General features: G+C 34.8%; 1 protein-coding gene across 1 annotated transcript in view; it reads right to left on the minus strand.

Annotated features, from left to right (window-relative positions):
* Positions 1-16,865, minus strand: part of LOC136042506 (zinc finger protein 347-like) — a 52,706-nt gene that overhangs the window by 13,386 nt on the left and 22,455 nt on the right. The window contains exons 5-6 of the mRNA XM_065727467.1: positions 4,691-4,850; positions 2,741-2,905 (exon numbers count right to left, since the gene is read on the minus strand). Coding sequence (XP_065583539.1) covers positions 2,741-2,905; positions 4,691-4,850 — 325 coding nt within the window. The remainder of the gene's footprint in view (positions 1-2,740; positions 2,906-4,690; positions 4,851-16,865) is intronic.

The following is a 16,865-nucleotide window of genomic DNA, read 5'->3' on the forward strand; positions in this document are numbered from 1 at the left end:
ATTTGGTCACTTAAAAAAGGGCACTAGAACGTTTTATTTCCGTTTAAATAAGCCCTTTCACGATATTCTAGGACAACTGGGTCAAACCTGGAAGGACACCTGGAAAAAGAAAAAAAAACAACAAACAAATAAACAAGCATCCATAATCTTTCTTCTGCCAAAAAATATAAATTCCACATTTTTGCAGATAGAAACTTCAAACCTCAACATTGAGGTTCTCTGATATGCTAACTCTAATGGTGCGATTTTCATTAAGATTCTATAACAATTAGGGGGTGTTTCACCCATTTTTCGAAAATACGGAAAATTTTCTTGCATTTATTTTGATGTACCTATTGGTATCAAAATTCTGTCGTTAGAGTTTCGGTTACTTTTGAGCTACGTCAATCCTTACCTACGGTTCGTTACCAAGAACTGTTTAATATTGAAACCTACCAAACCACTTTCAAGTAAAAATTTAACAATAGCCAAGAGCTCATATGGTATGAGCTCTAACAAAATTCTAAGAATCAATAAATTGATTCAAAAGGAAAATCAGAGGCTTAATGCCGGTCAGGATTTAAAATAAGAGCCCTGAGTCACGATGTACTTCTAAATATCAAAATTCATGAAGATCCGATAACCCGATCGTAAGTTATAAACATCTGATTTTTTCGAATTTTTCATCTCCCTTTAGCCCCCCAGATGGTCGAATCTGGGAAAACGACTTTATCAAGTCAATTTGTGCAGCTCCCTAACACGCCTACCAATTTTTATCGTCTTAGCACGTCGAGGAGCACCAAACTCGCAAAAATCGCTGAACCCCTCCCCCCAACTCCTCCAAAGAGAGCGAATCCAGTACGGTTACGTCAATCACGTATCAAGGACATTTGCTTATTCTATCCACCAAGCTTCATACTGATTCCTCTACTCCAAGTGTTTTCCAACTCCCCCCAATGTCAAAAGATCTGGTCGGGATTTGAAATAAGAGCTTTGAGACATGAATTCCTTCTAAATATAAAATTTCATTAAGATCCGATCACCTGTTCGTAAGATAAAAATACCCCAATTTTCACGTTTTCCAAGAATTCCGGTTTCCCCCTCCAACTCCCCCCAATATCCCAGGATCAGGTCAGAATTTAAAATTAGAGCTTTAAAGCACAAGATCCTTCAAAATATCAAATTTCATTAAGATCTGGCCACCTTTTAGTAAGTTAAAAATACCTCAATTTTCAAAATTACCCCCCCCCCTCCACCAACTCCATCGAAGACAGCAAATCCGTTCCGGTTATATCAGTCACGTATCTTAGACGGGTTTTTATTCTTCCCATCCAGTTTCATCTTGATCTCTCCGCTTTAAGTTTTTTCTAAGATTTCCGGTCCACCCCCAACTTCCCCCCCCCAATGATGCTGGATCTGGTTGAGATTTAAGATAAGAGATCTGAGTTATGAGGTTCTTCTAAATATGAAGTTTCATGAAGATCCGATCACTCCTTCGAAAGTTAAAAATACGTCATTTTTTTCTAATTTATCAGTATTAACCCCCCCCCCCCCAATAGAGTATATCCGTTCCAATTATGTAAATCACGAATCTAAGACTTCTGCTTATTTTTTCCACCAATTTTTATCCCGATCCTTCCAATCTAAGCGTTTTCCATGATTTTAGGTTCCCCCACCCCAAACTCCCCCCAATGTCACCAGATCCGGTCGGAATTTAAAATAAGACCTTTGGGACACGATATCCTTCTAAATATCAAATTTCATTAAGATCAGATCACCCGTTCGTAAGTTAAAAATACCTCATTTTTTTCTAATTTTTCAGAATTACCCCCCCCCCCCAAAGAGAGCGGATCCGTTCCGGTTATGTCAATTATGTATCTAGAGCTTGTGCTTATTTTTCCTAAAAAGTTTCATCCCGATCCCTCCACTCTATGTGTTTTCCAAGAATTTAGGTTTCCCCCTCCTAAGCTCCCTCCCCCCTCAATCTCCCCAGATCCGGTCGGTATTTAAAACAAGAGCTCTGAGACACGATATACTTCTAAAAATCAAATTTCATTGAGATCCAATTACCCATTCATGAGTTAAAAATTCGTCATTTTTTTCTAATTTTTCAGAATTAACCCCCCCCCCCCGCCCCCAACAAACCCCAAAGAGAGTGGAACCGTTCCAGTTATGTCAATCATATATCTAGAACTTTTGCTCATTTTTCGAACCAAGTTTCATCCCGATCCGTCCACTCTAAGTGTTTTCCAAGATTTTAGGTTTGCCCCTCTCAACTCCCCCCACCCCAATGTCACCAGATCTGGTCAGGCTTTAAAAGAAAAGCTCTGAGGCACGATATCCTTCCAAATATCAAATTTCATTCAGATCTGATCAACCGTTCGTAAGTTAAAAATACTTCTATTTTTTCCGAATTCCCCACTCCCCTCCCCAGATGGTCAAATCGGGAAAACGACTATTTATAATTTAATCTGGTCCGGTCCCTGATACGCCTGCCACATTTCATCGACCTAGCTTACCTGGGAGTGCCTTAAGTAGTAAAACCAGGACCAACAGACCGACAGATTTGCGATTGCTATATGTCACTTGGTTAATACCAAGTGCCATAAAAATAATCATGAGAGACTGCAAAAACACCTACACATTGGATTAAGATACAAAAAAAGTTCCATCTTAATATGAATTCCTTTAGTCCTATTTTTGTCCAATAAAATATTATCTAACATATAAAAAAAAAACAACAACAATATTTCCAATGTACCTTCATTGTTAGAACGTTTGGATTCCTGGGTGTCGTATTCAAATTTACATGGTCCTGATATGCTAGGTAAATTGAACAAAGGAACATCTTCATGTTTTGGTGACAAAAGATGATTCGGAAAATGAAAGAGCTTCTCGCTGTCAACTGGTAAAACATCTTCAACTTCTAAAACAAAATTTTAAATAAACAGACACGCGTAAAAATGTAAATATACAGACATTATATGTATACATAAAATCACATGTATATGCTGTTTTTTAAAAATCGTTTTAAAAATCTACTTAATATAAAGCAAAAGAAAACAGAAACCTGAAATATATAACACAATTCTCATAACTACAAGTTCCTGGATAAGTGTTGCTGGACTAAATTGACCAAAAATCATATGACAAAAACTCCCGGGATCACACAGCCCCCCCCCCCCCCCCTCACCCCAGATCCTGGTGACAAGTAATTTAGGTTATGCCTCCGAGGCATATTAGGTTTTTATGTAAGGGATGATAGTAAACCCTTCAGAGGGGGCTCACTCGACAGTAGATCGGAATTTCTAGTTCCCTTTTTGAGAGTCAAAATTAACCTGATGGCAACTAGCCCCCTCTCCTTCCCTAATAGGGCATCTTTTCCCCAAATACATCCGATAAAATTTTTGGGATTTTTATTATATCCAAAATTGACTAAAAATCAAATAGTAAAAATTTCAGGGTTTAAAAAGCCCCCCAGAACCCGGGGGTACATAGATTTTTATGGAAGGAATGATCATATGATCATATGTTCGTCGAGGGCTTATTCTATTGGAAATTGAAATTTTTATTTCTCTTTTTGAGAATCAAAAGGGACCAAAGGGTAACAAGCCATCCTGGCTTCTTTACCTCAAATCAATCCAATTAAATTTTTGAGATAGCTATTTTGTTAAAATAAGTCAAAACATCGGTTAAAAAACTTCAGGGTCAACACAAAAACCCGGAGCCCTGGGGCAAGTATTGTATGTTATGTTCAGGGGAAATATTAGGTTCTTCTGTGCGGATTTTGAAAATATTTGAAAATATGAGATAAGCCAAACCCACACCACCACTAAAAAACTTGTGAGCGATATTTTATTCCAAAACTAAAGAGAGCTGACACCTGGACTTCTCTGCATGGCCAACCCTCTCCCCCCCCCAAAAAAAAAACAAAATTTATAAACGATACTATATTCCAACAATTATGGCAACTTACCCCTTGCCCTGCAAGACCGAACACCCCCCCCCCCCTCTCTCCTAAAAAAAACAACTTATAAAAATATTTAATTCCAAATTTTTAATCACATTTAATTTCCTCCCACTTATGGGAGGACACCCGTCCTCCCCCAAAAATATTATCAATGATAAGCTATGGAAACTGCCCCTGGCTTCCCCCTTCCTCTCTAGTCAACTTGTTCAGGTCAACAGAATGAAAAAAAATTATAGTATTTTAAAGCTAAACAATCACAAAAAATGGACAATTAAAAGTGAAAAAAATGCGAATTAATCGAGATTTTCTACATTAGTTTCCAATATATAAAATACAAAATACAGTCTCCCAAAGTTTAGAAGCTGAATTCAAATAACTTTATTCATCCATTACATGTATTATGATTAGATATTCCCATCTGAATACCCATAACTACCTCTGCTTTAGCGAAAATATTTAATTCATCATACCTTCACACAGAAAGAATCACAGAAAATTTCTCTACCAGATGATTAATTGTCTCACCAAAGTTAAAAATTAAAGCTAATAAATTGAATTTAAATGGGTTTTTACGTCACAACGAAGCCATTTTTATCACCATTAAGCTCTTACTTGTTAGATTAAGAGCCCTTTTTTTTCTAGGACCACATAATAAGCAAGGAGGAAAAAAGGAATAATTATTTTGTAGAACAAAGTAGGTTTTCTTTTATTCTGACACAAAAAAGCAAGTGTACAACTTACCATTCTTAATGAAAGAATCCTCAGAAACTGTGATGGGATCAGCCATTTTCAGAATTTGTGGCAAGTCCATGAAAAATCTTGGAACGGAATTAATGCAAATTATGAGAATTAGAGTACTATCATCAAAACTTGGATACAATTGGATACAACAAGGAGAGTCCTAAAATGCAAAAGACATTACGATTGGTGTCTAATAATGACTTTTAACAACAGCAGAAATCCCAGCAGAAGAGACTTGACTCCTTGAGCAGTCAAAGACTTTACAAATTTGATTATTATTTTCTTTACGGGTGCAAAATCTAAAACTGTCTTTTTGATGTAATTAAATTTAAAGTGTAGTTCTAGATTTAAGTTACAATAAAATTTCACGGCAAAAACAGCAAAATATAGCTATCAGCTTATTCTGTTAGCTGTTTTCTATTACTAAATTTTCCAATCCGAAAACTTGAAAAAGTTTGGTTGTATTCCTGAAATGAAAGTTTTATTCATGGTTTTAATGCTTTCAACACTACAAAGTGTAGGCCTATTATGTATATGTCACTATGTTTTTTCAGGAGGGTATATCTAGTTGTTCTCAATTTTAGGCCTTGAAAAAAGTAGAAATAGATATAAAATGAGATACAAAAAAGACAGTATCTATTAGCATTCAATTTATCAATTGAAAAATTAAGTAATTACCTTCTAAAGCAATTTAAAATTCAAATCTGAATTCCATTGTAAGCAAATATTTATGTAGAGCATGTAGAAACTTAAGCCAAAGAAACGTATTTTTTCAAACCTAAATTTTGGATAAAAAATTTCAACGACCAGACTGGCTAATCATGACAAAATCATATTTTGCATCCTAAGCGAGTATGTAATAGTGCTGTACCTGGGAAGCGATTAGCTTCAAAAAATGCTTTGTATAAATTGAAAAATCGAGTTACCATTTGTACTTTTGTTCAGTTACCCTTTCCCTGTTACATATTTTATGTAACAAGGTCTTCATATGTTAGTTCATGTGTTTTTTTTTAAGGAATAATTTTTTTTAATTACCTTTGGATTTTTATTAGTAATTTTTATTTTATTATCGTGCACTAACGACGGTCAAGCGGAGGTCTTGACCCAAACGTTCAACCAGCTCGATCAAAATACCCAGAATGTTGCTCCATCACTCAGAGAACATTCAATTTGATTGAAGACGTCAAAAATGCCATCTGACCAACAGACGAGGGTCCAGTTGTGGTTTCATACACAGCAGGTACTTCGATTTCAAGTTATGTCACGAAATCTTTTGCCTTCTCGAAGGTAATACTAATGAAGGGTCTGAATAAAGGTCAGTAAGCTAAAATAGATTCTTACAAAATAGATTTTCGCATTTCTTTATCTCAGATTGGAACTTAATTTTTTTTTCTTAAAAGGCTATAAAAAAGACACTAGGTATACATGTAACAAACAATTTGGTTGTGTCATGTTATAATTTTTGTAAATCTCAAGAGAGATTTTTTTGGGGAGGAAGACCTGAAGTTACCCAACCATGTATACAACTCAATGTTAGAGGATCTTTTAGCAATGGTAGACAGTCTACAGAACCCCCAGGAACTGGCCTACTCTTCCAATGAAAACGTATGAAAAATATAATTGTTTTTTTCATTAGAGGCTTCACTGCTCCATCATAGATGATGATTTGCTGCTAGTCCTGGTAATTACCTCATGTTCCAGCACTGGGGTATTTCTTGTGCCTTCTCTTGAATGCATTGAGGGGAGGATTTTCTGGGATTATCTCTGCTGGGATATTATTCCATGTGGCTACTGATCGCCAGGCTAAACTTGTTTTCAGATATTCTTGGAGGGGAGTACCATGCACAAGGTCATCCTGATGATCTGTACTTCAGTGAGTTGATTACAAGGGCTTTGCTCTATATGGAATGAGCACTTATTTTTATAACAGGATAGTAACAGGTAACAAAAGAAACATATGTCCTGTTTTGCAAAACAGGGTTTAATGAGTTGTTCTGATTTTCGCCACAAAATATACACTAGCCAGATTCCTACATTTTTAATGAAATGTACCCCACTTCTTAGTTGTCAGTAAAATTTATATAAAAGGCAATGCTATAGTGTTGCCTATAGTAAAGGCCATATGGCTCCAATGTTTTTTGTTTTTTCCAGTGGTGCTTCATATAGGAGGGGTCATCATATTAACTTGAAAGGGACCTCATTCAATTGGATATTGGAATTTATAGTGTCCTTTTTAAGAGTCAAAAGTGACTGGAGGGCAACTAGCCCCCCCGCCCTTTTCCCAAATAAAAATCAGATAAAAATTTTGAGACAGCCATTTTGTTAAAAGTACATCAAGGGTCAGACTACAAAATTTCTTGTGTCAAGACAACCACCCAGGGCCCTGGGGCAGGGATTTAAAGTTATGCCCTGGGTGTATATATGGTTTTTATGGAAGAGATGCTTGCATTTAACTTCAGAGAGGGCTCATTTGTTTGGAAAGTGAAAGTTCTAGCTTACTTTTTAAGCATCAAAAGAGATCAGAGGGCATCTCGCCCCACTCCCCTCCATTCCTTTTTTTTTATCCAAATGCATCAAATAAAATTTTTGAAATAGCCACTTTGTTACAAATAGTTAAGAAGTAGATAACAAAACTCTGGTGTCAACAAAACCCCCCAGAACCCATAAGCAGGCATTGTAAGTTATACCGTCAGGGGCATATATTGTTCTTATGGAAGGGACGTTCATATATACTTCAAAAAGGACATTTTTTTTGTAAAGTGAATGTTCTTGTTCCCTTTTGACAAGTCAAAAGAGATCAGAGGACAAAAAGCCCCCCCTCCCTCCTAAAAAAAACTACATTACAAATATTTCCTTTTGAACTAATGACCAATCAGCAATTAATACCATTATACATCAAACATTCAGTTTCAATTTTTATAGTCTTTCCAAGATTGTTCAAGACAAATATAGTTTCACTACAAACAAGAGTTTGGATACTACCCCTCTCCTTAACTGTAAAAACCTAAAGCCTACTGCATCATTGGCGCTTCAATGAAAATCAACTATATTAAAAATATTTTCTTTTCCAGTTCTTACAGCATTGAAAATGAAAATAATAGTAACAGTGAAATAATTTTTAGAAACTGATGGATCATTCAACAAATAATTCCATTATGTGTCATATATTCAATTTGATTTTTTTTTTTATTGCTTCCAAGACTGTCCAAGTCACATATAGTTTTGAATAAAGTGCCAGTGATGCAGTAGGTTTTAGAATTTTGCAGTGAGAGGAGGCAATACCAAAACTCTTGTTTGAAGTGATTTTTGTTTGTTTCAAGCTTAATATGTATTCAGTTTAACTTTATCTTGTTTTAAGACTTATTTATTCATTTATATTAGTATGTATTGTGTGTTTGTTTGCACTGATTGTTTATTTAATTTCTGTTTGTTTTTGGTTTCATTTATGCTTCAATACTGAATATTTTTTTGTTTTAAGCTTGATTTGCATATTTAATTTAAGCATTACTTGCTTTAAGATCTATTTATTCATTTACATTATTACTTGTTGTATGTTTTATGCTATGATTGTTTATTTAATTTCTGTTTGATTTGGGTACCATTTATTCTACAATAGTAATTTCCGGTTGTTTTAGATTGAATTTCAACAGATATTTTTATCTGCTGATTGTAAGTTTAAAATTGCCTTTACTTTGCTTTGAAAAACTTTTTTTTGGAAAGTATTTTTGTTACTTAATCCTCTTTGAAGGTCAAATGAAATGAGTAATTGCTTAGAAACAAGCAGTTGAGAGTGCTGGATCAATACTGAAGCTTGATAATCTGTCAATAATATGGTTATTCACGTCAAAGAGTTTTGACAGTTCTCAAAGAGCTAATAGAAGACAACAAAGACAAGATAAAAAAAAAGAAGAAGAAGTCCAACTTCTGCATTGCCACATTACCTCCTTAGATTTTATTCTAATTCTTATGCTCATATGTCAAGCCTTGTTCAAGACAAAGATTCTTGCAAGAAAAGCTTCAAATGAAACAACTTGACCTGGTGATTGCAAACACAACAGTCATGGCAACATACAGCATCTTATGTGTTCTGAGACTGATCAGATAAGAGAGGGATATAAAGGCATAAAAAAAAACAGTAAGAAAAAGTTGGTTCACTTGCCAAAGACAAGTTCCATTTTAAACAGCTTCCAACTGCTTCTTATTCAGAAACAATTTCTAATCCTAGAGCCAACCTGCTAGATTACCAGAAGTTGTTCTATGTCAAGAAACTGTAAAGCATCATTGGTGCCCTAATAAATGGCTTGGAGAATACAATTCATCATAATTCTTCTTTTCTGGAGCCAGTATACTGAAGCCTACTGGGTAAAATCGAAAAGATGTGAAAGTCACAAATATATTTTTGGGAAAACACCAGGATCTTGCAAAACTCATCCAGTCCTGGCCTATCAGCCAGGACTGAGGTTGAAAAGCTATAAAGTCACTGATTGCACCATCTTTAAGACCCTATACTGTGAAAACTATGTATTTAAATTGTTATTCACAGCTCTTTGGTCAGTTTACCAGAGGATTATGACAGCATCACCAACTTTGGCAAAGGTGAAAAGGAGTTTCAGCAAACTGAAACTGCTCATGACATATTTATATACAACAATGGATGATGATTGTTTAGATCACTTTGTCATGATGTGTTTTGAGAGTGCCATAACAAACATGTTTGACTTCTTAATTGGAGTATTGTTGTTACAATATCTCATTCTGTGTTTCATCTGTATATTTTAATTGAAATTATAAAATTCTCACTTCTGAGTTCTGTTTGTATACAAATCGTTAGTCACTTTATTCCTCTTTTCTTACTCCTTTCTCCACTAGATCACCAGCTAATTAAATATAAGCTTCCTACAAGAAATTGAACGCAAGGCTAATCTTCTTCAGGTGAAACAATTCTTTTGGCTGAACTGTGCTCTCAAGCTTCATATTTGAGGTGGACATTATGCTAATTATTACAAAAAAAGTTGGTAAAATAACAAGCCAGTCAGTAACCCCCCCCCCCCACTAAAATCTGTGGCTAGTAACATTCCTGCAAGTTGAGAGTATTTCTCTGATTTTTGAAAAGAGGGGAAACTTCCTCAAAAAGTCAAGAAATCTCAATGAAAATTGCGCACTCAGATTCAGCATATCAGACAACTCTACTGTAGATGCTTCAAGCTCTTATCTACAAAATATGGATTTTTTTTTCAGAAGAAGGATCATGGATGCATGTTTTTTACCACATGGGTGGTTGTATGAAACCAATAGTTCTAAAAGATAAGAAGAGCACTCATTTGAACAAAAATTTAAGGTTCTAGCACTAATTCTAAGTGACCAAAAAGATTAGAGGGATGTATGACCATGATTTTCTCCCAATGATATCAAACAAAAATTTGAAATATTTACTTGATTTACCATAGTTGACATGTCCAATGACTATGCCTCTGTCCTCTAGGGGTCTCTTAGATCCCCCAGGGTCCCTATGGCAGGAGTCAAAATAATCCATGAAGAAATGGCTTTAATTTATGCATTTTGCCCACTGTTTACAGATAGTATTTCTTACTTGGAGATATAAAGAATTCTTGGGCAGGAATTTTTCATGAGGATGAAAGTTTCCAGGGAGGAAACTTTCCGGGGAGGAAAAGAATTCTTGGGCAGGAAAATTTTTCATGAGGATGAAAGATAAATAAAAGGAAAAGGGGGGGGGGTGGATTGTGTCATGATTTGAAATTTAGTCAAAAATTAAATTAATATGACATATTTTTCAACTGAAAGTAAGGATTACTAAAACTTAAGCCTAACAAAAATTATTCCATATGAGTGAGGCTACCTTTTCCTCATCTTTTGTATTTTAAGCTATAGTTACTTTTTCTTGCCATTCTGTAAGAACATGTCCTGAAATACAAGGGTTGTTGAATTTGAATAAAAAGTTCAAGAGATTTTAAGACTTAAGGAAAATGAGCAGTGGTGGAGGAAGGGTTATCCCACTCATGTTCAGAATTAATTCTGTTTGTTTAAAATTTTAATTAAACTAAGTGCATTTAAGATCAAACTAACTTTAAATAAGTTAAATTAAAATATCCAGATATATAAAATCTAATGTAGGTCTACGTGTCTTTCTCTCCTATATGCATTACTAGAGACCTACTGTATACCTGATTGCAAAGAAACTGAAGTTTCTTTCCAAGAGTCCACTCTTGCAAGGGCTTTAGGCAAAACTTAGGTATAAGCCTTTACCCTTTTGGTCTTTCATCTTTACAGTTCAGTTGAGTTTGACTTAAATTGGACAACACCTAAGCATAGCAAACAGTATAATTTATAAAACTTGTTTATTAGCCTCACAATTGTGTAACACAAAAGATTAAAAAACAAAAACAGATTCAAATTTACTTTTGGGGGTGATTTTTCTCAATTGTTTATTCAAAATGTAGGAATAAATCCCTTTTCCACCAAATAAGCCCCAGACGGCTTGTGAGTGAACAAAAATCAGAGTAGATCTAGTGTTGCTCACAGACAGTGCAGCAAAAATCATAAGTTTAATGTGCTCCTACAACACATTACTTGGTAAATTTTTCAAAGTTCATATAATTGACTTACCAATAAAGTGAACATACCACTTGATGCCTATTTTATGCTCCTTATGAATATAATAGTCACTTCTACCACAAATTTTGAGCTTGCTCTTTTTGAGCTCTGGAAAATGATGAATTTTCAATAAAAGTATGAGTTATCAATTGTTTTTGAAAAAATAATACTATGTCTTCTCAGTTGTTTTGGACAAAATAACTCTACATTTTCTCAGTGTCAAAACTATTTATAACAAGGTTATGTTAAGCCAAAAAGACAAAACTCAATTTAGTTTGCTATGCACAGTGATAGAAGATAGTGTCTGAGAATGGATTTTGAAATGAAGATTTGAAATTGCCAAAGACTGAAAAAGAGGCAATTATATTTTTCCAGGATAAGGGGTTGTTGCCCACAGCAAAACAGTGTGTGAAATCACACAACATGACTTTGTACTCTTATGAGGAACATTTTTGGAAGTGTAATAATAGGCCATGTTTGAAAAAAGTCAATTTGCATGTATAACATGGTTTGATGATGGTACAATACTATTTATATGGTAATTTTACAGTTTTCCTAATAGAGTATTATATTTTCATCATATTCTGCTTTATTTCATTAGCTTTATCAAAAGTTTGTGCTATATATTGGCAGATTAGGGCTATATATTGGCATATTATGGGGGGGGGGTGCATTACATCAAATACCTAACTTAACCTAACTGCCTCTATACATAAAATATTTACTTAAAATGTACCTGCATCATATTTTGTTTCACAAAAGAACCTAACTTAACTTATTGAGTATGTTCTGAATAATACACAAGTGCCAAATAGGCATCAAATGGTATGTTCATATATTGACTTATTTACTTGACTTAAGTCCTGTCTGGCCTTTGTGGGCTTCTTCTCTTCTGAGCAAATTATGAATGTAGTGATGGTAATTTGATCTATCTAGAACTAGACAAATCAGCTGGGGGAGGTTATGGACTGGGAAGTTGTTGGTCCATCTCTTACAAGGTTGGCCTCAAGGGTAAATGACATGAACCTGTCCTTCAAGACTCATTTGTGGAAGCTGGTTGGCCAACATTCACTGGATATGGCCAAGCCAGCAGAGTTTCTGGCTTCTGATCTGGTCCATGATGGTGCGGGGACAACAGAGTAGTTTTTGGAGGTCTTCATTTAAGACTCAGTCAATTTAGGTAATCCCTGCAATGCATCTAAGACATATAGTTTAGAACGTAGAGATTCTTTGTTCATCAAAGCCTTTGTTCTTTGTTCATCAGCCTTTATTGACCAAGTTTTGCATGAGTATATAGTAATTGGGATTATGAGAGAGTTGAAGAGTCACACCTTCAGAGAAGTTGACACTCTTGTTTTTCCAGATTGGCAAGAGGCTCTTGAAGTTGGTGCCTGCCAGGCCAAGTCTTTGTTTGATTGATTTTAAGCAGTCATTATAAGAAGTTAGAAGGCTCCCTAGGTAGACAAAGGAGTCAACATTTTCTACTGGCTCTCTTTTTATTGTTAGCTGCATGTTTCTTGAAGCAGGGTCTCTAGACACCCACATAACCTTGGTTTTAACATTGTGTTAACAACCATACCAAGGGCCTTGGTTGCTGACACTAGTTTGTCAGTGTCAGCTTGGAGTAGATTAAAGCTTGGAATAGGTTAAACAGGTGGGGTGACAAAAGGCAACCTTGAAGAACACCCACCAATGTCAGAAACCCTTCTGTCAATCCCTCAGGTATTTGGACTTGGCTGATGAAATGTGGATACATGTTTCTTATCAGGATTACTATGTTTTCAGGGACTCCATAGTGTAGCAGGATGTGCCATAATCTATCTTGCTATTTTAAGTCAAAAGTCTGCTTGAAGTCAATAAAGAGTTGCAGTTAATTGATGAAGAGTTAGAGTTTTGCAGTTATATGAACTGCAAGAAATTTGCCCATTGCTCAACTTCAAAATACCTTCCTAGGGATCATTGAGGCTCTAGATACATTCCTGAGGCTTTTGTCTAGCCTACCTAACACAACTAAACCTAACTTCTTAGACAGACAAAAGCCTCTTAGATAGAATTTAACTAGTCAAAAGAAAAAAATTCAGTCTTAGATTAGATAAAGAATAGGCTTTTAGCCTATTTTTGTTTTGAACTCTCTTTATTTGGCAGTAAGAACAAAGTGAAGATGGGAAGACATACAATATTGCATCCCTATCAAATTGTAGATTTTTGTAATACAGTTTAGATTAGGGATATCTAACCCTAGATGAAAAGGGGCAATGATACAATCATAAATGGTGATATTTATGTTTAGAAAGAGAAATTCAATGGTTGGCTCTGGTCTCTGTTTTTTCTAGGCTATACTATATTCACTGATGGGCCTTATTGCATATCTTAATTTCCAATTTACTTAATCAAATTAAGTAGAAGAAAAACAAACCAAAGGCTATTCAAAGCAAATCAAAAAGATTGAAAAACATGATGTCGTATTCAAAAGGATATCCGCGTGATAAATATTCAAAAACATTTACGCATAATGTGCTTTCAAAAATGTTGTTCAATAAAAAAAAATTAGTTTTTTTTAACTAAAAGTAAAACTGAAGTTTAAACTTTGAAGTTGAAAATTTAACTCCCCAAAACATATTTTTTGATTGCCATACACTTGCACCCGAAACTAATAAGATTAAGATAATTTGTAGAAAGCTAAAGATTGAAGAAACGTTTGACTCCATCATCAGCTTACAACTACCTCCTAATACTGAAAGGCCGATTTATAGGGTGATGATCCAAATTATGAAAAAGACAATGGAATACGAGCTAATTTATTAATGAAGATCTACTGTGCAGAAGAGAGCAAGAGTGAGTAGGAAGAGCCGTATTGGTACCAGCCGGCCTCTTGGCCTTAAACTGCTGGGGACAGGCAGCTCAAGTACTTGCACTCCCCACAAACCAAACAGAAGGGAAGAGAGGATGAAAAAGAAGGATTGCTAGTGCCATCTTGAAGTCAAAGGTGTAAAAGGACTGTATGCAGTCTGTATATCCTCATACAGATTCTGGAATTGGAAACTGAAAGTAAAAGTGTTTTTTAACGAATAGAAATTAGTCCGCGTCTGAAAGGGCTTGTTCCTTCTTCAACGACCCACTCTATACGCTAAATTTTGGCTGTTTCTCGCAATTCTACTTTATTAAACAATAAAAAAATGTAGTGTAAAAAGCGGGGCGTTGAGAAGGGAACAGCTTCTTTCATACACGGAGTAATTTCTGTTCGTTTTAAGTTTTAATGTCGCTCCTTACTTTCTGTTGAAGAAACAAGTTTCTTTTATTTAATTTCTGAACATTTTTGAATTAATACATGTTTGATTTTGGCTCTCCAGCACATAAATTATTAAAATGAAATTTGCATATTAATTCTTTTTTTGGCTAAATGGCTTTCTCTTAGTTTTGATCCGACGATTTTGAGAAATAAGTAATGGGGAAGGAGGCCTAGTTGCCCTCCAATTTTTCGGTTACTTAAAAAGGCAACTAAAACTTTTAATTTTTAGCGAACGTTTTTATTAGTAAAAAATATACATAACTTAAGAATTAACTTACGTAACAAACTTCTATGTTCTTATATTTTTATTATGTATATGAGGGGATTTTTTCCCCTCGGTAATACCTCGCTCTTTACACTAAAGCTTAAGTTTTGCCCCAATTCTTTCAGAATTACCCCTGAATCAGAAAGGCCGTGTTGAAATTACTGAAACTACTTGTTCAAATTACTAAAGGTACTTTAGCATAAAGAGCAAGATATTTAGGAGAAGAACCCCTCATATGCGTAATAATCTATTTTTGTCTGAAGTTTTAATGTTACTCCTTACTTTCAATTAAAAAAAAAAATTCATGTTTATTTTTTCATAGTTTTTATTATAATAATGCTAGAAAATTCTGCGGTCTTTTCATTGAATTTCTCTTCCTCCATGACATATTCCTCCAAGGAAAGATTCTCCCACATAGCCCCCTCTCCTCAACCACCCCAAACCAAAAAAATCCCCCTGAAAACGCCTGTACACTTCCCAATAACCATTACTGTATGTAAACAATGGTCAAAGTTTGTAACTTGCAGCCCCTTCCCCGGCGACTGTGGGGGAATAATTCATCCCCAAAGACATAGTTAGTATGATTTTTGATTATGCTGAACAAAATGGCTATCTTAAAATTTTGATCCATAGACTTTGGGGAAAAATGAGCATGGGAGGGGGCTAGGTGCCCTTTAATTTTTTGGTCACTTAAAAATGGAACTAGAACTTTTTCATTTCCGTTAGAATGAGCCATCTTGTGACATTATAGGACCACTTGGTCGATACGATGACCCCTGAAAAAAAAAAATAAACACGCACCCGTGATCTGTCTTTTGGCCAAAAATACGAAATTCCACATTTTTGTAGATAGGAGCTTGAACTTTTTTCAATAGTGTTCTCTGATACACTGAATGAGATGGTGTGATTTTCGTTAAGATTCTATGACTTTTAGGGGGTGTTACCTCCTATTTTCCAAAATAAGGTAAATTTTCTCAGGCTCGTAACTTTTGATGACAAAAACTAAATTTGATGAAATTTATATATTTAAAATCAGCTTAAAATCCGATTCTTTTAATGTATCTTTTAGTATCAAAATTCATTTTTTTGGAGTTTCGTTTACTATTGAGCCAGTTCGCTCCTTTCTACAGTTTGTTACCACGAACTGTTTGATAGTGAGTTTTAATTTTGACTATCTGACAACCCCAGCAGAAATACAGTTTTAAAACCTGACAGTAAACGTATCACAGCTCATATTATAAACTTACCAATACGATGAAAACACCACTCGAGGCCTTTTTTTTATGCAATTTTTCCTATATAATAATCGCTTCTATCACAAATTTAAGCACTTTTTGGCCTAACCTAATCAACCTTATTATAAATAATTTTGTCATTGAGAAAATGTCGCATTATTTTGTTGAAAACGACCGAGAAAACGGCGCTGAGAATGCGTAATATCATTTTATAGAAAACGACCGATAGCTCATACTTATTGAAAATTCGTCATTTTTCAAGAGGTCAGAAAATTGCTTAAATTTGAATTTGCTATAGAAGCGATTATTATATTCGTAAAGGGTAAGAAAAGGGCATAGATTGGTATGCTTACTATATTGTTCAGTTAATAATATGAACTGTTATATGTTTCCTAACTTGACAACCTTAGCAAAAATAAGGTTTGTTGTAAGCCCTCTAACCATTGATGATTCAGATTATTTTAACTTCAGAGGTAGGCTCCAAAGCCATTGAATTATGTATGGTCCAAGATTACACCTAAAAAATTTTAAAGAAGAAGAAGGAGTTACGAAGCTGTAGTTTTTAGAGAGACTGTTCACTTGTTGACAGATAATCTATCCTCCCTCCAACCTAGGGCAGAATTAAATTTAAGAAACAAAAATGTAAAATCTTCGCCCTCAAAACCATTGATTTGTTCTAATAGCCCAAAAAAAATTGATCCTTTTCCTCATCTCTAAAAATTTTGGAAATATAAAAACTTCAACCACACCAGTCTCAAAATAATTTATTATAAA

This window comes from Artemia franciscana, unplaced genomic scaffold, assembly GCF_032884065.1.
Source record: "Artemia franciscana unplaced genomic scaffold, ASM3288406v1 Scaffold_1393, whole genome shotgun sequence".
NCBI classification, from domain to species: domain Eukaryota; kingdom Metazoa; phylum Arthropoda; class Branchiopoda; order Anostraca; family Artemiidae; genus Artemia; species Artemia franciscana.